Source organism: Diceros bicornis, chromosome 13 (genome assembly GCF_020826845.1).
Source record: "Diceros bicornis minor isolate mBicDic1 chromosome 13, mDicBic1.mat.cur, whole genome shotgun sequence".
Taxonomy (NCBI): domain Eukaryota; kingdom Metazoa; phylum Chordata; class Mammalia; order Perissodactyla; family Rhinocerotidae; genus Diceros; species Diceros bicornis.
In genome coordinates, this window is record NC_080752.1 from 16304142 (window position 1) to 16326737 (window position 22596).

Consider the following 22596-nt stretch of genomic DNA (forward strand, 5'->3'; position numbering starts at 1 on the left):
ACGCTGGGGCATGTAGTTCTCCGCGGCGGGAGGCGCACGGTGCAGTCGGGAAAGCTGGTCTCGGAGAACTACAGCCGCCCTGGGCGCGCCCTCACCGGCTCTCTTCGCAGTGCATTCTGGGGAATGTGGTTTGCTGGGTCCCTGAGGTACTCTTCGAGCGGGCGGAGCCTCTTCCGAGAAACTACCGCCCTGGAAAGACCGACCGTTAATTTTGACCCCGCGGTCCGGCCTTGGGGGCTTCTGAGGCTGCGCTCTGGAGGGGCCCAGCTGCTGCCAGGGCTGCTTTTCTCGGTGGGTCTCACGTCAGACTGTTGTTAGGTTCCCCCTGCTGGGCTCCTGAGTGCTGAGGGCAGAGGAGGATAGTGCTTTCCTTTGCTGGGGGATCCAGAGCACGACAGTCGTTGTTAGGGTCCTCTGACCACGAGCAGTTGTTTTTGGAGGTGGCTGCTTGTTGTGAGGACCTGCTGAGATCTGGAGGTGGCTGTTGGTTGCCGGTTACAGAGGAACCCTTGGGATTGTGGCTGTGGCGGGCTAGTTGTTAAGAGAGCTTCTTTGAACCCAGTGGAACCCTAACCCTGCCACAACCCAACCTAAATTGGCAGAGGCCTCAGAAGTCACCAGGTTCAACGCCTGGCCCAGTACTGGAATCCATTCCACGGGTCGCACTTGTGGAAGCTAGGTACTACATAACTCAGGAAGTAGACCGATCGTTGTATGCAGTTTCCGTTCTGAGATGTTTCTGTTTCAAGACCTCTTCCTGTAAATTCCACTCAAGAGTCCTGATAATTCAGGAATGCTTCCAGGGTGTATAGAACCCAACTGCGTCACTGTAGGGGACACACATCACAGCAGTTTTGATGAAGTTTTCGAATCTGCCCTCTTTCTTGAGCAGGACACGCGGCACGCCCGTGAAGGTAGTTGAAGTCCCCTAGCAATGGATAAATTCGTCATTCGAACGCCTAGAAGCCAGAATAGTCCTCAGAAGAAAGATCGTGGAGGAAAGATTTACAAGCAGGCCACGATTGAATCTCTGAAGGTGAGAGGGGTTCTGGGACCAGAGGAAGTGTGCAAAGGACCGTGGGAGCAAGACGGTCTGGAGGAATTCTACTGTGGAACACCTATGAGTTATTTCTTGCTGTACCTCCTCCCCAGAGTGTTCCTGACACTCCTGATTCCTTTCCCCGAGACCCTGTACAGACTTCAATTCTCACATCTCTGCTACACTCTTTTAATTACTTTGGCTTTATGGTATGTTTTGCTAGCTGGTAGGACAAGCCCCCTTCGTTATTCTTTTGCAAAGTTTTCTTGTCTGTTAGGAATGTTAAAGTACCAAATATGATTCTATGTACCCTGTACAAACTCAGTAAATCTGGGTGATATTGTCCTCTCTATCTTATTGACCAGAACTGTATCACATGGCCTCCACGCTACAGCTGAGCCTGGGAAGGAGGCTGTGTTAGTGGACTCTTTGCAGCCTCCAGCTCAGTCTGGTTTTGATTTCTGTTAGCAAGGAATAGAGACAGGATAGACAACAACAATGAAGCAGTGAACGTAGGTACCCAATGAATGGTGAAGTAATTATTATTTCACTAAAAACAAAAAACTGCTTATAGTTAGTTCCCTTTGTTTTCTTGAACCTCTCTTCCATTTCTGACTTTTTCTTTTTGGTTTTCTTTATTTGTTCCTCTGCCTCCACTAGACTCCTAATGTTTGTGCTCCCCAGAGTTTTGTCACGTTTTATGTATTTGGCCAGGGTGATGGTATTCATCTTAAGGCTTTGCGTGCTGACACCTGCCAAACTTGCACCTCCAGCCTACATCTCTGAGGTGAGAGTGGGATCTGGGGCTAGAGAAAATGTGCAAAGGACTGTGATAGCAAGGTGGCCTTCTGAGTACTTCTATACTCAGTTGGACTCCTCTCCTAGGTGTCCCACAGGCTCACCAGACCCAGGTCAGAACGCAGTGAAGGGGAGTATAAACAGAAGCCCTGGGTTCTAGGCCCTACCACGCAGTTGGGTGATCTTTACCAAGTCATTTCCTTCTCTGGGACCTCAGTTTGTCCTCATCTATAGAATGTGGGGGTTTAACAATGTATATCTGTTTCTTCAAAGGAGTGCCACTGTCATTTGGGACAAGTTAATTCTTTATTATTTGGAGCTGTCCTGTGAGTCAAAGTAAGTTTGGCATCCCTGGCCCTCAGATACTAGATGCCAGTAACACCTCCCATTGTGATAACCCAAAATGCCCTCGCATATTTCCAAGCAGCCCTTGGTTGAGACTAGACGATCTTTAAAATCTCTCCTAGTTTTGCAGTTCTGTGCCTTCATGGGACACATTCAAGTTTTTCAACTGTCTCTATTTTGGCAGAGTATTCATGGATAACTGTATGTAGCAGTGATTCTCACTGAGGGAAGGGAGTGGGCAGGATTGTGATATCAGACTGTCTAGAGGAAGAAGAGGAGGGTAGTAGTTGAACTGCTTGTACACTTACATGCAAACACCCGGATTCTAATACACTTCCACCTACCCCTTCTCTCCTCTGCATCCCCACTTGTGCCCCAGTTGAGAATCACTGTGTGTGATGATGCGAATAAATCATGTGAAAATAACAGAATCAGAATAAACAATAGGTATATGGACTAGCATTTCCCTTAAATGCGTTAGCTTTTCTTCCAAACCTGCTCTTTATTCTCCTATATTTATTTTTATATTCACATACTAAGTAACTGGAACTAGAAACTCAGAAACCATCCTTAACTCTTGTCTCTTTTATATCCGTTTTTCAATTCTGCCTCCTAAGAATCCTTCTTGCCATTACATCTCCCACTTTAAATTCAAAATCTTGTTATTTCTCACCTAGAGCAGTACAATGGTCTGTTAATTTGTCTCCCTGCCCTTGGCATCCCTATCATTCTCCCCTCCGCACTTAATCCAGAGAAATATGTCTTTGAAAAATAGAAAATCTACTCAAGTCACCTTCCTGCCCAATCCTTGAGTGGTTTCTCATTACCTATCGATGAAGACATTTCTTTACGTGGCACCCAAGGCCCTCCGTGACCTGGCACCTGCTTGCTTCATTCCCTGCTGATCTAATTATTTACATTCCATCCGATGTCAACCACTCACAATTTCCCAGAGGGGCTGTGCTCTTTCATACCTCCGTATCTTTGTGTATGCTGTCCTGTTAGCTGGAATGGCCTTCCTTTCTTGTCTTGGAGGCAAGTAGTAATTAAGAACACAGACTCTGGGGGGCCAGCCCAGTGGCATAGTGGTTAAGTTCACACGCTCCGCTTCAGTGGCCTGGCGTTCACAGGTTCGGATCCTGGGTGCGGACCTACACACTACTCATCAAGCCATGCTGTGGTGGCGTCCCACAAACAAAATAGAGGAAGATTGGCAACGGATATTAGCTAAGGGCCAATCTTCCTCACCAAAAAAAAAAAAGAAGAAGAAAAAGAAGAAGAAGAAGAACACAGACTCTGGAACCAAACTGTGTTAAAATGCCAGCTCTGCTGCTTACTACCTGTGTGACCTTGGACAAGTTATTTAGCCTCTCTGTGTCTTTCCTCATTTATAAAATAGGATTAATAATGATATCTATTTTGATAATAGATAATTCCCTTGAGGAAAATAAGATAATAATGCCAAGGTAGTTATGAAATTTGAGTGAGTTAATGTATGTAAAGTGCTTGGAACAGAGTGTGGCACATACTAAGTCCTATGCAATTTGCTATTATCATCTGCTTTATGAAATCCTACTTGTCCCCCATGACCTAGTTCAGGAGTCTCCTCTACCATGAGGCCTTTCCTGACCACCCTTCTGTGCCCCAGATATGAAGTCAATCTAATCACTGCCTTCTCTAAGCTGTCTCTGTATCTTAAACATGCCCCTGTCATTGCTCTTACTGTGCTGTATTCTAAGTGTTTCTTCACATGCCTGTGCCCTGCTATATACTCTGAGCTTCTTGAAAGACTTTGTCTTACTGATTTCGTGTCCCCAGTACCTGGCGCAGAGCTTGCCATATAGAAGGTCGCACTACATTTTTCTGAATGACCAAATGAACTAAAACTCCAGAAGCCTTGGCATGGCATAGGAAACCCTTCCTGTTCTGTCCCAATGAGCCTTCTCATCTCATCCTTTGTAGCTCCCCATTCACAGGAGTCATTCCAGCCACACCCCATTTCTTGCTGTTCTCTTTATAAGCTCTCCTCTTTCATGTCTCCAGGGCTTTGACTTGATGCTGGTCCCTTTTTCTGGAAAGCCTTTCCCTTCTCTTTACAGAGTGAATTCCTACTCATTTGTCAACCCACTCAAGTGCGACTTTCCCTGTGAATCTTAGATTATAAGTTTCATGAGTACAGGGACCTTGGGTATTTTATTTACCTCTGTATCCGTGAACCTATCACAGTGCCTGGCACATATTAAGTGGTCAATAAATATTTGTTAAATAAGTGAGTGTTGCACTGGTTTCTGGGTCCTTTAAGGGGAGTTAGTCCTTTCTTCTTCAGTACTCTCAGCACTTGGTTCAGATATCTGTCATGGCACTTACCTTATTGTACTGGAATTATCTGATTACCTGTAGTTTTCCCCAGTCTGTTATCAACTTCTGAGGACTGGGACTGCTATATCTCATTATGTTCTGATTCTGCTCCTAGACCTAACACAGTGCCTGCTACATGATAAGTAAGCATTTATTGGATAAACAATAATCATCCTTATTTGGGATGCCCTTGCAGGGTCTGGATAGTAAACTTTCCTACAAATATTATTGTGAAACAACTTTATGCCCAACACAATGCTAGATACTCTAGGGAACATGAGAGAAATTTAAGATCAAAGTGTGAGCCCTCATGGGACTTCTTATTAGAGGATCGTATTGTAAGAAATTAATAAGTAATGATACAAAATCGTATGTGATCCCTTACAAAATTGTTATTTGGACAATACGGGTTAAGAGTTAAGAGAAGAGAGAGCTCAGCATCTGTTTTAGTGGGCAGAGCACCTTAAAGGGATGGAAAGATTTGGCTAGATAGAAGGAAGTAGTGACATGCACTCTGTCAATAAGTGGTGCTCACTGTTCTCTTTCCTTTATGTATGCACACATGCTGACTTTCATGTGTACACAATGACAAGTTAAAAATGAGTTAAGTTGAGGGCCGGCCCCGTGGCTTAGCGGTTAAGTGCGCGCTCTCAGCTGCTGGCGGCCCCGGTTCAGATCCCGGGCGTGCACCGACACACTGCTTCTCCGGCCATGCTGAGGCCGTGTCTCACATACAGCAACTAGAAGGATGTGCAACTATGACATACAGCTATCTACTGGGGCTTTGGGGGGAAAATAAATAAATAAAATTATTAAAAAAAAAAAAAAAAGTGTTAAGTTGAATGTGAATCCTAGAGTTAGCTAGGTCCACTCTCTGCCAAGTGACTTGTTCCCAAACGCCAGCATCACGTTTTAATGCCAAGAATCTGCTGAATGTTCAAGGCTCCATTTCCTCATCAGTAACATTAAAAATAACAATATCTAACCTGCAGGGTTGTTACGACGACTAAATAAATAAATGTACATTGAAAGGACTGAGCATCGTGCCTGGCATGTAGTAAAAACTGATAAATAGTTCCCTCTTTTCGTATGTGGAAAAGGAGAGGCTTGTATAGTAAAACTAGAGCTGAGAATGAGGCTGGTGATGATGATAGTAATAATATGATTGCTACTAACATTTATGGAGCCCATTTCTATGCCAGGAATTGTGCTAATGGCTTTATATATATTAAATCCTTTAAATTCTAGTAGCTCTGTGAACTGGATACTTTTATCATTTATATTTTACAATGAAGTATCGAAGGCACAGAGAGATTAAGTAGCTTGCCCAAAGTCATGCAGCTGTAAATGGCAGAGCTGGGATTTGAACTAAACAGTCTAGTTCTACAGTCTGCCCCCTACAGGGTGGACTGAGAAAGTGGAGGTTTCTGAATGTTAAGCAGAGCAGATATAAAAATCTTGGAATATTAGGACCATTGTACCTCTGTTATCGGTATATTACAAGTAATTTTGCCTTAGCCTTATCACATTCAGTAAAAGTGATACTCAATAGAGCTCATGTAGTGTACATTTGAAAGGTAAAGGTTAATTTGGTTAATCTCTTCTTATTCCCTTGAGGGAAAATGATATCTTCTGTTGGTTGCAATAGGAGATTTTTTTTATTAAAAGATTCTAGAATATGTTAATTCTTTTAGTTTCAGCACTTTAGAATGCTCTATAAACCTTTCCTCCCTTTGTAGGATTGACTAGCAAATATCTTATCCTTTGCCACCACCAGTGGAATGGTACCCACGTTATTGCTTATGAGTGAATAATTTTCCCTAATTGGTTTTGTCAAACTTGATATTTCAGCCATCCACAACTGTAAGACCAGATGGTATACTGGAGAGCACGTCTTCTTTGTGGAGATAACTGTTCCACTACTCATTGTTGCTTCCCCATTGATATTTCGTGTCCACTTCCTTTGTTCCTCTAAATAATTCAGATGAGAACTTGAAATATCTGTTTTGGGGCCCATATTTGGACAGATATAAGGAAACATTCTTTGATGTACATGGAATTATTCTGCTCTGGAACCGACTGCTATATTTTTCTATTTCCGCTCTCAAATTTCAGATCTGAAAACTGAACTGTACTTAGTCCTTGAGGATAGAAATAGCTTTGCTCAATTACACCTACTGTGCACTGAGGATAGAGAGACAAATGAGAAATTGTTCTGGCCCTCAAGTTGCTCATAGTCTAGTGGGAAGACAGCCTTGTAGATAAGTATACGCAGAAAGTACAGATGCGGTAGTAGAAGTCTATATAGATGACAGGGCGACCCTAAAGGGAGTATGGTCAAATGTGGTAGGAGAGAGGCAAGAAAGGCTTCATAGAGGAGGAGGTGCTTGAAGAGAGTCTTAAAAAATAAATAAGTGTTTATCACGTGGTTGTGGCAAAGAAAGAGCATCTCAGGCAGAGGGTGGGAAGTACTGTGATACATTTAGGCAGCTTCAAATAGTTCGGTGTATCTGGAGCAAATGATGAGGCTGAAAAGGGTGTCAGGAGCCAAGTCATGTAAGGCCTTTTATGCCATGCTGAAGAGTTTGGGCTTCTGTAGTTCCATATGCTGGAGTGATCTGATGTGAGCCCCTAACCGCATTCAACCATGGATAAAAAGTCTCCAATACAGAGCTGAGCTTGCAAGCAAGAAAGAGAAATCTTCAGGTACCAGGGTGAGAGAGCAAATCCTAACCCACAGCTGTAAATAGGAGCTGAGGTGGAGTAGTTCTCTGGAGACCAGATATAGTGCTTAGTAAGGTTTGGGGTTTTAGGGCCAATATGGGGACTGCAGATAAGGCCTGGCTAATAACTCCTACATGGAGCTGCGAGCCAAAACAGGGATACCATGTTTATGAAAAAGGAAGTAAAAAAATTCCATCCACTAGTCCAAGGAAACAGCGTGAAGATTGTAATTTTCTCAGGGTTTTGGATGGAAAAAGAGTTGACTATAATAAATTAGAACCCCACATTTATTACTATGAGATATACATATATATAGTTTAAATTCACACTGTCTGCAAAGCTAAAAAAAATTGACGTAAACACTGGGCCAGAACCAGGGAAATCCAGAGACTTTGGCAAGGGCACATGTGAGATTTGCCTGTTAAGACACCTCACAACTTACGGCACACAGGACTCTTGTGGACAACAGTCTCCATTAAAGATGAACTCCTGGTCAAAAATTACAAATTCTACAAAAAGATAAATTACCAGGAGGGAGAATGAGCAGATAGATATAAGTAATAGTTTTTCTACCCCAAAAAGTAGAGATAAGAGAACATTCTGAAAGAGATCTTATTTAAAATCTTCACAGAGATAAAGCAGGAATAGAAACTATAAGAAAAGAACAGGATAGTATGAAAAGAAAATGGGCAGATTTAGAGGGGAAAAAAACAGAACTTGTCCAATGAGAAAATATATTTGGTGACACAGAAACACATGGAACAGGTTAAAAGTAGACAAGCCATAGCTACAGAGAGAAATAGTGAATTGGAAGCTAGATGTGAGGAATCACTTAGAATGCGTCACAGAGAAATAGAAAGAAATATGAAAGAACAGTTAAGGGACATGAAGGATGGACAGGGAAGCCGTGTGTATTTCTAATAGGGGTTTCTGAAGTAGAGGCTTGTGAGGAGGAGAGTGGTCTAGATTTCATTGAGCATACATCTTAAAAATTGTCAGAGTGAACACTAAAGTGATAGAAATAGAATGTATGACTTCCACACCATAAAGAAAAAACAAGACTAAAGAAAACTCAGGCTGTTTAACAGAAGTTAAGAAAGGAGAATAAAAAGAAGCAAAGAGAAAGTATGTCCAGTTATATTAATAATCATAATAAATGAAAATGGATTAAACATGCTTGTTAAAAGATAGAAATTCTCAGATTGAATGGGAGAGGGGGTGCAAAATAAAGCAGCCATGGGCTATTTAAAGCATGATGACCCAGAAAAGTTGAAAGTAAAGGGATGGAAGACAGTATATGAACATGTCATAGGCAGGAGTTCATCAAAGCAATGTTTATAACAGGAAAAATATTGGGGTGGGGGAACCCTAAATATCCATTAAGGGAATCGATTTTAAAATTCTAAGACATCTGTATATAAAAATAATGGAATACTATCCAATACTATTAAAGTGGATCAACGGGTTTGTACATATCAGTATGAATAAATCAAGGAAATATGAGTGAAAAAAGCAAGTTGCAGAATTATATGATATTTACACTTTACAACTTCTTCCAATTGAAAATATCCCCTTACCTGGCTTCATTTATTTATTTTTCATACCATTTAACTTCAATAATACTATTTTATATTGTAACAGATCATAAAAAAAGACTTTGTCTCAATTTTGGCTAAGGCCTCTAAAGGCTAGGAACAAAGGAATAGTTACCAAATGGTGCTCCCAAATGAGATTCTAGACCATCTATCAGAACTTGTGAAGGCAGTACATGAAGACCAATAGTGGAATCCTGAACCCGTTACTACCTTAGGCTGTGAAGAAGGTTGTAGTTAAAGGAACAGAGGAGAAAGAAGTCCTTTGGATAAAGTAGGAGGGCTATAGTGTTTTCACTTGGACAACTTGACCTCAGTTCCTGGAGTTGGTGGACACAGAGACCAGACTCGTGCCTGGGAAAGTCTAAAAACATGAAGAGTGGCCGACTAATGCCAGAAGGAGAAGTGGCTGCGTTGGGAAGGCAGTTACCTTCAGAAGTTTTCAGGGCAGAGATGTGGGCATAGCGGAGAAAATACTGGCTGGCCTGGAGTTGAATTAAAGGGGCTAGGTTCACAAGGGTGCTTGGAAGGGTAATGGGACCCCTACAGAGAGAGTCTGTGTGAACTGGGTTGCCAAAAACCGGGGCCTTAGGGTGGAGTTGTAAGCAGCTGGAAGAGGCATTGCCCACGTCCTGGGAACTGCAGGTGAGATCTCAACAATGGGAGCTCTCTAAGGAACCACAAAAGCACCTCATGAGAGAAAAGGAGTTGGCTTTACATATCTGCCAAGTCTAGAGAGCACTAGAACCTGATTAGCATAGTATCACAACAGAAGGTAAGGCTTTTCCTGTCCCTACCTTGCCTTCTTTTCCCAGCTTCTGACCTGGCAGGGTCAGGGACCAAAGCAAACAAGCAGATGGGGGAGGAGGAGAAGCAAAGATGGGAAAATAGAGGAGTCAGACATCCATCCCCTCCTCCCATCATGGGCTGCTAGCCTGGAAGCAGACCCCAGCCAGGGGCGGAGGTTGAGACTTTTTTTTTTTGGTTACTTTTTATTGAACTATCCCATGCGTATAGAAAGTGGACAAATGATGAGTGTATATCATGACAGATTTCCATGAAGTGAACACACCTGTGTCACCAGTATGTGTATCAAGAAACAGAACATTACCAGAATCCCAGAAGCCTCCTGTGCCCCCTTTCAGTCCCTAACTGGGCCCACCTCCCCAGGGTAATAATCATCCAAGACAAGATTTTTTTGTAATTATAAAAGCAACTTTATTATTTTGCCTCCCAGTTTACCTTTTTTTAAAATTCTTAGTTGAAATAATTTCAAAACTACAGAAAAGTTGCAACACAGTACAAAGAACTTCTCTATTTCCTTCACCCAGGTTCCTTAATTGTTAATATTTTACCTTAATGGAAAGATGCATATCAACTTTAAGATAGTAATTTCTTCTAGGAATGGGAGAGGAATGAGTTTGGTGAAGGGTGTAAGGTGACTTAAACTTTACAGTGTTTTGTTATTTTATGTGAAATGGCAAAATGTTAACTTCTTTTCATTATGAACAGTGAGTTACTTTGTACCTTTTTATGTGTTTGAATTTTAAAAAAATTCTTCAAACGAGACAGTTTGAGTTTTATCATCTAGGAATTGGGAAGCTGTTGAAGTGTGCCTTTTATTGTTGAAATAAATATGTCTTTATGACTTCTCTGCTCTCTGTCCTCGCCTGTGAATTAAAACACTTGAGTGAGCTATGGGGTTGATTCACCTCAGTATCGTTTTTCTTCTCTTGTCATCCTTGTTTCCTCTCACTGTTAAGTGCCCGGTGGTGTCTGACATGGTAAGATTAAAACTTGCACTTTTCCTAATAGAGGTAACTCGCTTCTGATTTGCAGTGAGCAGGACCTGCTTTTAAGCAATTACCCATCATTTGGGGCTATCACACAAACGGTGCTTGGTTCAGGCCGTAATCAATAATTCATATGTCAATAGGAGCCCCATTAGCTCAGGTGAAGGCAGATGTCTTTCTAATGAAAATGTTCCATTTTCCAAATGACTTTTGTTTTTCCCAGAGAGTTGTGGTTATAGAAGACATAAAAAGATGGAAAACTATGTTGGAGCTTCCTGATCAAACCAAAGAGAATTTAGTGGAAGCCTTACGAGAATTAAAGAAGAAAATCCCCTCCAGGGAAGTGTTAAAATCAACAAGGATAGGTATGTTGCTTCTGAGTTTTATGGAAAGTGCTTATATTTTGTCTCTTTCCTTCTTCCTTTCCTCCCTCCCTCAAACATTAAGTTATCTGTCATATCAGTGCTTCTCAAACTACCTGTGGTGAAGGACCATTGTTTAAAAAAATTCTCCATTTGTTGCTGACCAATACTTCCATAATATATAATAAAAATTACCAGAAAAATGAAATTAAAATATATAAAATATAAGCCCCACTTTTTTTTATTAGATTCAACAGATAGAGAATTACTCTGTCAAATTGCTATAAAAGTTTCTAAACACTTACTCCGGTTTCTGTACTTACCTCATGGACTGGTAACCGGCAGTGATCTAGGGGTAACATTTTGAGTGTGCTTGATGTTGAGTGTGCAAAAATGAATAAGACTTGGTTTGTGACCTCAAGGAACTTAGGGTTTGGTGAAGACACGGGCATGTAGGCAACTGGGAGCAGTTAAAATTTTATAGGTTATAAATAAAAACATATAAATAATGTCCTGGGTATCATTCTGATCTCTGCAAGGAATATGCTGGCACAAAGGACGGACCAGGCACTTACCTCTGCGGAATTCAGAAAAGGCTTTATAGAAGAGGCGACATTTCAGTTAAATCTTGAAAAAGACTTGGCTTTTCTGTCCCTAGTAGAAATGACTTGCAAAGCGTGGTTTATAAAAACAAAGTGATAGCAACATTTGCTGCTGCATCATTTATTATAGCATATTTAAAAGGTAAGTCAGGGACTACGTTGAATTGCCATTTTAGTACAGTACACAACTGTGAATAATATGCGAGGGAGGGCCAACATGTGTTCCTCAAGCTGCTCCCAGCTCCCTGGGGAGTCCAGGGTAGTCGTTCACAGCTGCTGTTCTTGCCCTCACTAGTGCAGCCATTGCCTTCTCGGCCTCCCCTTGACCTCTTGTTCATGAGAAGCAGGAGAGGAAGCAGCTTCAGACTGGCGCTAACAGCTGGCAAGAGCTGTGTGAAATCCCCCAGAGGGCCCCCCAAGAGTCTTGAGAGTTGCACCCCTGTAATATAAACCAGAATCTGAGAAAATTGGATGCTTAAAGAACATAAAACCCTATCATTATAGCCAAGGAGATTCTCCCATCTGCTGCTGGATTTTTCTCTTTATAGGTGGTGGTCACTAGAGGGCAATAAGACCATACATATGAGCCTGTAAGGTATTTCCACCAGTAGAGGGTACTAGTGATTAATATTTTATGAGATGTATATCTGTACATATCTGTATGTATATGTTCATATTTAGGTGCACACTGCAAATACTATTTATGATCAGATCTTAAATATCAACATAATAGGCTGGAATTGTCCTGCAAATACAGAACCGATGATAATTTTTTAAAAAATCATTTCTATTTGTCCTTTGAGTACAATTGTAAGTATGCTTTCAAGAATGGGTGTGTCCGATGTTTGTAGATTTCAATTCAAGGATCATAAGGAAACCACAGCAAGGGGGCTTGACTTAGGAGGAGCTGGAACCCTTCCAGCTTTTGAGTCTTGACCCTACCCCAAGCCTTCCCTAAACCTGAGGTTGTGTGGAATCTAGGGGTTTCTTGGTTCCTTTGTAGTTATGTCAGTTGCTAGGCTGAAGATTCATTTGGATCATTCCTGAGAATGTTTACATTCTTCCACCTTTAGCCTCCTGCCTGTCCCTATCCTATGGGCTGTAAGGGACAAATATTTACTGAGTACCTTCTTTGTGCTAGGAACTGTGCTGGCATAATAATGAAGGAGACAGATATTGTCTCTGCCTTTTTGGAGCCCGCAGTCTAATGGAAGGACATACAGTTTAACAAGACTTTATCATATAAGGTGATGAGTGCTCTAATGAAGGGGGGAAGTTAGCCAAAGGAGTATATGCACTGGGAGGAGAGGAGAAGGTGTTGAATGTGTCAGGCAGGGGGTGCATCATGGGAGCTGTACAGAGGGCTGGAGGTGGGAGAGAACATGATGCATTCCAGAAACTAAAAGTTTGGTGTGTTTGAAATGTAATAAGGTGGAAAGAGTGTAGCAAGAAGTGAGGCTGGAGAGACAGTCTGGACCAGATGGAGAAGACTTCTTGTGAGTCGTTCAAAACTGTTTGGTCTTGGGGCTGGCCCCATGGCCTAGTGGTTAAGTTTGGTGCATTCCACTTTGGCAGCCCAGGTTTGTTTCCTGGGCACAGACCTACGCCAGTCAGCAGTGGCCATGCTGTGGCGGCAACCCATATACAAAATAGAGGAAGATTGCACAGGTGTTAGCTCAGGGCGAATCTTCCTCAGCAAGAAAAGAAAACTGGTCTTAGCATGTGTATTAGTTATCTATCCCTGTGTAAAAATTACCCTAAAATTTAGCAGCTTAAGTATTTGTTGTCTCATACAGTGTTTCTGAGGGTCAGGACTCTGGGGTCTGCTTCTGGCTCACGGTCTCTTAAGAAGTTGCAGTCAAACTGTTGGCTGGGGCTGCAGTCATCTGAAAGCTTGACCAGGGCTTGAGGATCTGCTCAAAATGGCTCACTCATGGGATTGCCTCAGTTTCTCATTGTGAGGACTTCTCCTTACAGCTGCTCATGATGTGGCAGCTTACTTTCCCCAGAACAAGTGATCCAAGAGAGAACAACCAAGATGGAGGCCATAGTGTCTCCTATAACCTAATCTTGGAAGTGATATGCTGTCACTTCTGTCATATTTTATTGCTCACACAGATGAACCCTGGTACAGTTTGGGAGGCCACTACACAAGGGTTATGAATACCAAGAAGTGAGGATCATTGGGGGCTGTCTTGTAGACTGGCTCTGTAACATGTATTTCTTTTGATTTAATCTAGATATATTGTACTTCTTGGATCTGCAGATTAATGTTCATTTGTAGAAATTTTATAGTCATTATCCCTCAAAGAGTGCGTGTCTTTTGTCTCTCTATCTTTTTGCTTTGGGATTCTACAATTAGAAGTATGTTAGATATTTTATTTTCCATACCTCTTACCTTGTCTGTCATAATTATCTCTTTGTCTCTTGCAGAATTCTGGGCAATTTCTTCAGATATATATCTTCCAAGTGTCTGATTCTCTCTTTATCTGACTCTAATCTGCTTTTTAACCTATTCACTGAGGTTTTTTTTTTTTTTTTTGGTGAGGAAGATTAGCCCTGAGCTAACATCCATGCTAATCCTCCTCTTTTTGCTAAGGAAGACCGGCTCTGAGCTAACATCTATTGCCAATCCTCCTCCTTTTTTTTCCCCAAAGCCCCAGTAGATAGTTGTATGTCGTGGTTGCACATCCTTCTAGTTGCTGTACGTGGGACGCCACCTCAGCATGGCCGGAGAAGCGGTGCGTCGGTGCGCGCTCGGGTCCGAACCCAGGCTGCCAGTAGCAGAGCACGCGCACTTAACTGCTAAGCCACGGGGCCGGCCCCGCATTGAGTTCTTTATTTCAAAAACTGTTTTACATTTTTACAAGTTTCTTTTTTCCCCTAAATCTGTCTCTTTTAAATATTATTAATGTATTCTTGCGATTATGCGTTTTATTTCTTTAAACATTTAATGTATAGTTCTTCTGTATTCTTTATCTAGACTATTCTAATGTTTGTAGTCTTTGGGGCTTTAAATCTGTTGTTTATTGTTTCTGCTGTCTCTCATGGTGCTTGCCTTCCATGTGCTTGTTGATTTTTAATTGTGAGCTCACTATTTTGTTTTGATCTATGGGAATTCTGTGGGGCTAAACTGGAGAAGCTTCCCTCTAGAGGGGATTAGCTTATTTTTTTTGTTTCTGCCAGTAGTCAAGGGCCGCTTCTGACCTGGAATACCCTAGCACACCTCTCAAGGATCCTAGCTCAGTATCAGAGGCCCAGGATTAGCTCTCCCACTTCACCACTGGCCCAAAGCTAAGTATTTAAGCAGCGTTTCTCTTAACATCTGCTTACTTTTTTGGAGGAGGGAATGAGGTGACTTTTATCCAGAGTCTAGTTGTATTGCAGTGAAAGGTAGCTTTAGTCCACCATAAAACCTGAGATCCTAAAGATAATAAGTTGTTGTTATTGAAGGGTTTCAAATGGAGGAGTGACACATTCAGATTTGCATTTTAGAAAAATCTATCTGTTTGCCGTGTGGGAAAAGTGTTGGAGAGAAGCAAACCTATAGGCAGGAAGCCCCGTTAGGAAGCTGTTAAAACATCTGGATGAGAAACGAAGGTGGCCTGGATGGCATAGTAGTCATGGGGATGGAGAAACGTGTTTGGAATCAAGAGATATAAATGGAGTAAAATCCAAAGGACCTAGACATTGATTGGGTGTTGGGAATGAAGATGAAGGAGAGAAGGCTGAGGCCCAGATTTCTGATATGGGAAAGTAGATGGATGGTAATACTACTCATTAAGATAGGGACTAGCAGGTTTGGAGGTGAGGGGAATAGTAAGTTCAGTTTTAGACTTACTGTGTTTGACATACTGTGGGACATCCAAGAGGAAATGTCCAACAGCATGTTGGATGTACAAGGCTGAAGCTAAGGAGAGACTGTAAATATATACTTGAGTCATCATTAGCATATAATTAGAAATCGAGGCAATGGAAATAGATAAGCTTGCCCAGGGAGAGTATATAAAAAAAGCAAAGAGCCAAGTCCCAAATCCTGAAACACACCAATATTTAAGAGACTCGTAGAAGGAGACTGAGAAGGTGTGACCAGAGAGAAGGAAAACAGGAGAGAATGCTGTCATGGAATGGGAAGGAGTGTTTCAAAGAGGGGGTTGGTCAGCAGTGTCCATTGTTGTCAAAGGGCCAAAAAAGCTAATTCTAAAAATTGCACATTGGATTTTGCAAAGTAAGATCATTAATGATTTTGGTAAGGACAGTTTCAAAGGCAAGGTTAGAGACAGAAGCTTGAGGAGTGAGGAGGAGGTAAGGAAATGAAACTGAAAATAGACAACTCTTTCAACAAGTTTGGTATTGAGAGAAAAGAGAGAGGTGGCAGTATCAGAAAGGGAATGTGGGATTGAAGAAAGTTCTGGTTTTTAAAACAGGAGACAATCTAACCTGTTGAGTGACAGGTTCGTAGAGAGACCTTATCAGAAAGAATGGACTGGACTTAGCAAGGAGTGACGTGGAGGTGAGGATGCCAAGATGCCTCTCACTGTGTTCCTCCCTTACCCTCTCCATTGGCTCTTTCTTTCTGCCTTCAGACACACTCAAATCTTCCCCTTTAATTGTCTGCCGTCTCTTCCAGACGGCTTGTTTCTCTTCCTCCTTTTATAGCCCGATTCCTTCAAAAATGATTGATAATCACAACTCCCGTTTCTGCCCCCCTACTCCTTCATTAAACCCTTCCCGTGCTGGCTTCTCCCACAGCCACTGTTCTCTCTCAGGACACAAGTGATTTTATTCTATCCAAATCCAATAGTCTTGTCTCAGTTCGCATCTTCCCAGAACCGTGAATTTGAGACCATTGATTACTCTCTTTTCTGTCGAAGTAAGTGACACTGAACTTGTTGCCAATTCTTTATCTATTTTTTAAATGTTTATTTCCTTCATAAACCTTATCTGAGCTTGCAATTACTTATTTAATTATTTACTTCTTTATTTTTTTATTTACTAAACAGTAACTCTATGCCAGCAGGACCATGTAATACATTTTATTCCCCAGTGCATTTCAAGTATTAGTGTGGCACATAGCAGGAGCTCAGGATATATTCATCAAATGAATGAAAATGACAAAGTCAAACAAGATTTTCTCCATGGCTCTTTCTAACTCTCTGTATTCCTGTTTCTTGCCTTTCTCTGTTCCTTCGGTCTTTGTCCCCTGTCCTGTAACGGGGTGCTTTTCCGTAAAGCTCAGACCTCAGTCTTTTGCTGCTGCTTTAGAGTAATTAGCTAGAGAGCTTGTCCACTTCTCCAGCCTGAGGCCTTAATTCAGACAGCTCGTGGGTATGCATCTCCTGTCTTGAACCATTTTTGAATCTTAGATTTTTGGAAGTGTTGTTCTAATTTACATGCCTACCATTTTTTAAAAATCGTACTGATCTAATAGATAAAAATAGCATCTTGTTTTCATTTGCTGCATGGAATGAATTGTTTTCTGTGTGTTTATTGGCACTTTGTGCTTTTTTTGTAAATTGTGTTCTTTGTCCACTTACTATTGAGATCTTATAATTTTTGTTATCTGTTTCTGAGTTTTATAAATGTCAATGTCATAGCACCTTTAAATCCATTTAGCTACCTCAATTTGTAAACAAGGAAACTCAGACCCAGAGGGATGAAGTGACTTACCCAGGGCCACGTAGTGAGTTAGCAGCAGAGATGTAATGGGAACCCAGGTCTCCTGGGGCAGTGTTCTTTCTTGGTTAGCAGACTGCCATTGTGCCCTGGACCCCAGCCGTATGTGCCTTTATTTTATTGGACCATCTCTATGGGTTCTGCCATCTGCTCAAACTCACCTCTTTAAGTCAGAATTTAGTGCCTTTTCTTGTGTCCCTCAAATGCGAGTTTTCTCCTAATATTCCCATTTTAGTCAGTGTCCCTAGCGTTTTGCTCTGACATAAACTCTTTAGGTGGAAATGTCCAGCAGGCAGTTCAGGATGTAGGATTGAAGCTCAAATGAGAGATTTAGACTAAAAATACATATTTGGAAGTCATTTGCCTGGAAGCATTTGCTTAAAATCACTTAAGTGGTTGAATTCTCTGAGAAAAAGAAAAGCTGAAGAGCTGAAGGATTGAACCTGGGAGAATATCGATGGTGGGGAAGTGGGAGGAGGAGGAGGAGCCAGTGACGAGGCAGAGGGAGTGCGTTAGAGAGAGAGGAAGAGGGCCAGGACAGTATGGTGACATGCAGGCCAAGGAGGAGAGTGGTTTAAGAGGCAGGGCAAGTAAGTGGCCTTACTGTTCTCAGTGGCCTGGGAAGTTGAGGGCCAGCTGGGCAAAAGCCTTTGGACCTGGCACTTAATGGGCCGTGTGACTGGTTACCTTTATTATAAGGGAAACCATTGGCCAGGGGGTGTGGAGTAAAGGGCTAATGAGGCAGTGAGGTGAGGCCTTGCACTCTCATGCTGGTAAGCAAGCATACTCCACTTCTGCAATACTATAGATGTGAATATTCTGGGAAAAGTTTTATGTCAATCATATTGATCTGGTGTCAGAGATGTCTCATTTTCATTTATGATTGATTAACACAACAAAAAACCCTCTACTTACAAAGTGCTTTCACATCTGTGACTTCATTTGATCCATATAACAATTGTGTAAGGTAAATGTTATTATTGTCTCCATTTTACAGATGTGAAAACTGAGGCTTAGAGAGTTTAAAATAACTTGCCCCAGGTCAGAAAACCAAATAATAAACAAAGCTGAGGTGTCCTTTTTTTTTTTTTTTTTTGAGGAAGATCAGCCCTGAGCTAACATCCATGCTAATCCTCCTCTTTTTGCTGAGGAAGACCTGCTCTGAGCTAACATCTATTGCCAATCCTCCTCCTTTTTTTCCCCCCAAAGCCCCAGTAGATAGTTGTATGTCATAGTTGCACATCCTTCTAGTTGCTGTATGTGGGACGCAGCCTCAGCATGGCCAGAGAAGCAGTGCGTCGTTGTGCGCCCGGGATCCGAACCCAGGCTGCCAGTAGCAGAGTGCGCGCACTTAACCGCTAAGCCACGGGGCCGGCCCTGAGGTGTCCTTATACCTTGTTATGCCACCTCCTGAAACCTAAAGATGCACCTTTGTCCTTGGCAGGCTCTTACTTGTCCCTCAAAACCCAGATAAAACATAATCTTGACCTAGATAAAACATAATCTTCTATGTGAAGCTAAAATTTTTGTTGAATGAATACATGAGTTAGTGAGTGAGTGAATGAATGCGTGTGTGATTTTACTTGCCCAAGGTCATGGGACAAGTTAGTGGCAAGGACCTTTCAAATGCCCTTCTGTTCTCAAGTTGCCCCATAGCTTCCCATTGCTTCAGCAATCCTGAACTACTCATAAGCTCCTATATTCATTTTCTATGAATAATGCCATAACAAATTGCCACAAAATTAGTGGTTGAAAACAACACAGATTTATTATCCTACAGTTCAGTACGTCGAAAGTTTGGTATGGGTCTCAATGAGCTAAAATCAAGGTGTTGGCTGGGCTACGTTCCTTTCTGGAGACTCTAGGGGAGAATCTGTTTCCTTGCCTTTTTCAGTTTCTAGAAGCCACCTACATTCCGTGGCTTGTGGTTCCTTCCTCCATCTTCAGAACTAGCAATGGTGGGTCAGATTCTTCTCACACCTTGTCTCTCTGGCCCACCCTTCTGTCTCTTCTACATTTAAGAACTCATATGATTAGATTGGGCTCACCCAGATAATCCAGGCTAACCTCCCCATCTCAGGGTCCTTAACCTTGATCACATCTGCCAAGTCCCTTTTCCACATAAGGTAACGTATTCACAGGCTCTGAGAATTAGGCCATGCATATCTTTGGGGACCATTATTTTGCCTATCACAGCCCTCAAATTACGCCAGGCTCTTTCAACTTCTTTGCTATTATTCACTCTACATGTGTGAGTCTTGTCTCCTTGAGTCATTGTCATGACTCAGGACAAGAACTGCCAGCTGAGTTGACTCCTCTGTCCTTACGGTCCTCCCTGGGGTTCCCCCTTCAATATTGTCCTAGGACCTCTAACACTGTCATGCATTTGTTTTTGTTTAGGTGTCTTCTCCTGTGCCTAGACCTACCTGGAGCTCCCTGAGTACAGCGCTGTGTCTCGCTCAACATTCTGTCCCAGGGTCTAGCACAGGGCCTGGTACATACCTAGTGTTTGGTAACGTTTGTCAAATGAGCAAAAGAATGCTTCCTGCAGGGAATTTGTCTTAACAGTGTGCTGGGAGGCAGAAACCCTTAAACCTACCCTTAAACCCAGGGGACTTGACCTAGATCGTAAGACCAGCCGGTGGCACTGCTTGCTTTAAAACATAAACTTCATGGAGCAAATAATGACTTTTTGCAGATCATTAACTTCCTTGATGTAGCTACTGACCAACTTGTGACCTTGGGGAAAGGTCATGGAGCCTCATTTTTTTCATCTGAATCAGGAGGAGATCGGATTGTGTGATCACCAGAGACAATGGCGTAGGGTTAACCCCTGAGCTCTGGAGCCAGCCTGCCTATGTTTGAAGCCTGGCCCTGCCTCTTACTTGCCATGCACAAGTTACTTAGCTTCTTAGTTCCTCAGGTTCTTTACCTGTAAAGTGGAGAATCATAATAGCACCTACCTCAGAGGGCTATCCTGAGGAGTCAATGAGTTAAGGTATGTAAGGCATTTAGCACAGTGGCTTACTAATAATTGTTGTCATGAAATTCCCTTTGTGATCTAAAATTTATGATTTTGTGTTTTTTCTAGAAGGTTCCCTAGACCCTTCTCTTCTCTTTTCCTGCCCCAGATCTTTCCTGCCTTTCCTGCTGTCAGTCTTCTTGCTGTCACCCACTTGCTAACAAATCTTGCATCCCCCTGGGCACCCTTACAGCCCTACCTTTCCTGGGATGGTTTTGCTGGTGTTGGCAGAGCCTCCTGACCAGTCTGGATGGGGCTCCTGTGGGAGGATCTGTGGAGTATACTGCCCCCCACAGGCCAAAAACAGTGATTCCACCGCCCTGGCCTGAGAGGCAAAGCCTTCTGCCCTTTGGCCAACTCTCAGGACCTGTGCTCTTCTGATTTGGGAGTATCAAGGTGAACAACATTATCTCAACAGAGCTTTATTGAACACTCCCTGTATGCAGTCCCTAATAACAGAGAAGTACAGGGTATTAGGGGTTAAGTGTGCAGGATCTGGAGTCAGGCTGCTTGTGTTCAAATCCTCGCTTCCACACTTAACTGGCTGTGAGACCGTGGGCAAGTTACTTTGCTGAGCTTCACTTTTTCATCTGTAAAAAGAGATATAATAATAATATTTAACTCACTGTTTTGTTATAAAAATTAAATGAGATAATTCAAGTGAAATCTGGAGTAGTAAGCAGGAAGAATTCTTAGCAATGGGTAGGAATTAGAAACTTTTCATTTCCCCAGCACCTTTGGATTCAGTTCTTTACAGTTTAGTTCCATTATTTTGTTTGCAGTCGTATGATTTTCCCAATCAACTGCATCCATATTCAAATGTCGGTACAAAAGCAATTTGAAAGCCAAATGTAAATGGTTTTTTATTTAACTGTTTAATTCAGTTCAGCAAACATTTATTGATTGTTCTGTGCTAGGCACTATGCCAGGAGCAGGGAATATAACTTGGAGTAAGATGTGGAGTTCTGCCCTCAAGATGTTTACAGTTTAGAGGGGAAAGTGGACATTTAAACATTCTAGGCAGAGGGAACAGTGTGCGCTAAGGCACAGAAACATAAGAAGGCCAGATAGCCTGACTCAAAACAAGGACGTGCAAGCTGCTGTCTATGGCTAGAACTTAGCGTGTGGAGGCTTGGGGTAGGAGGGCTGGGGGTGAAGGGAGGGAGGAAAGAGGACGACATGGTGAGAAGTAAGGCAAAGAGGTTCCAGGTCACTGAGAGCTTGAATGCTATACTTAGAAATTAATTTGAGGGCAGTGGAGGGAGCCATTGAAGGGCTTTTGGTACGGGAATGATGTGATCAAATTGTGTTTTAAAAGGGTTATTTTGACTGTAGTATAGAGGATGAATTGGAGAAAGCCAGACTGGGGACAAAGATTGGTTGTAAATCACTGCAGTAGACCTTGGAGAGGTGATGGGGACCTGAATCAGGGCAGCAGTGAGGATGGAGACGGAGGTGAGGAGGAAAAGGAAAAGGTATAAGAAATGTTCAGGAGCCTGAAATGATGGGTGAATGGTGGTGCCATCGTGTGCCAAGAAATACAGGAGGAGGGACTGAGGGGGATAATAATGAGTTCCGTTTTTCCATTTTTAGAAATGTTGAGGTAGAGGTGCTTGCAAAATAAGCAAGTAGAGATGTCCAGTAAGGACTGGATATTTGGGTCGTGCTCACTGGGAGCCTTGGGGCTCGACATGCGTGTTGGGGAGTCATCTGCCTGCAGAGGGAAGTTGGACCACAGGAGTGGGTAAGATTACTCGGAGAAAACAGGTGGAGAAGGAAGAGAAGAGGCCAAGGACAGTGCCCTAGCGGGGGTTCACAGATAGTTAAAGGTTGGGCAAGGCATATGCAGCCAGCAGAAGAGGTAGAGAAGGGAGAGGAGAACCAGTAACAGGTGGTGTCTCAAAAGCAGTAGAAGAGAATGTTTCAGAAGGAAGAAGGCAGCCAAATCAGATGCCAGAGAGAGATCAAGTACCGTTGGGATGGAGAAGGTCCGTGGGATTCGACAAGTAGGACTCTGTTTGAGGGACTCCTGCATCTTCGTTTCTCATATAGAAAGTTGGATCAACAGTGCCTTTCTTGGAGAGAGAAAAGGATAAGATGGGGAACACACGAAGGGCAGGTTCTCTATTCCAAAGAACCTGAGCGCCCTTATACTAGAGCACAGCCGACACTGTTGGGATCGCTTACAGGCTGCGCTGACCCTCGAGATGGTGAGCTGAACTGCACAGAAACGCACAGTCTCACTACTCAGAGGAGACCCCTGTTAATAAATTTCATCATAGTCT

The 22596-nt window shown here is 42.5% G+C and overlaps 1 protein-coding gene across 1 annotated transcript in view; it reads left to right on the forward strand.

The window, feature by feature from the left end:
* Positions 1-19: 19 nt before the first annotated feature.
* The window catches only part of TCEANC2 (transcription elongation factor A N-terminal and central domain containing 2), a 34857-nt gene continuing 12280 nt past the window's right edge, over positions 20-22596 (forward strand). The window contains exons 1-3 of the mRNA XM_058552488.1: positions 20-291; positions 893-1036; positions 10873-11014. Coding sequence (XP_058408471.1) covers positions 935-1036; positions 10873-11014 — 244 coding nt within the window. The 5' untranslated portion in view covers positions 20-291; positions 893-934. The remainder of the gene's footprint in view (positions 292-892; positions 1037-10872; positions 11015-22596) is intronic.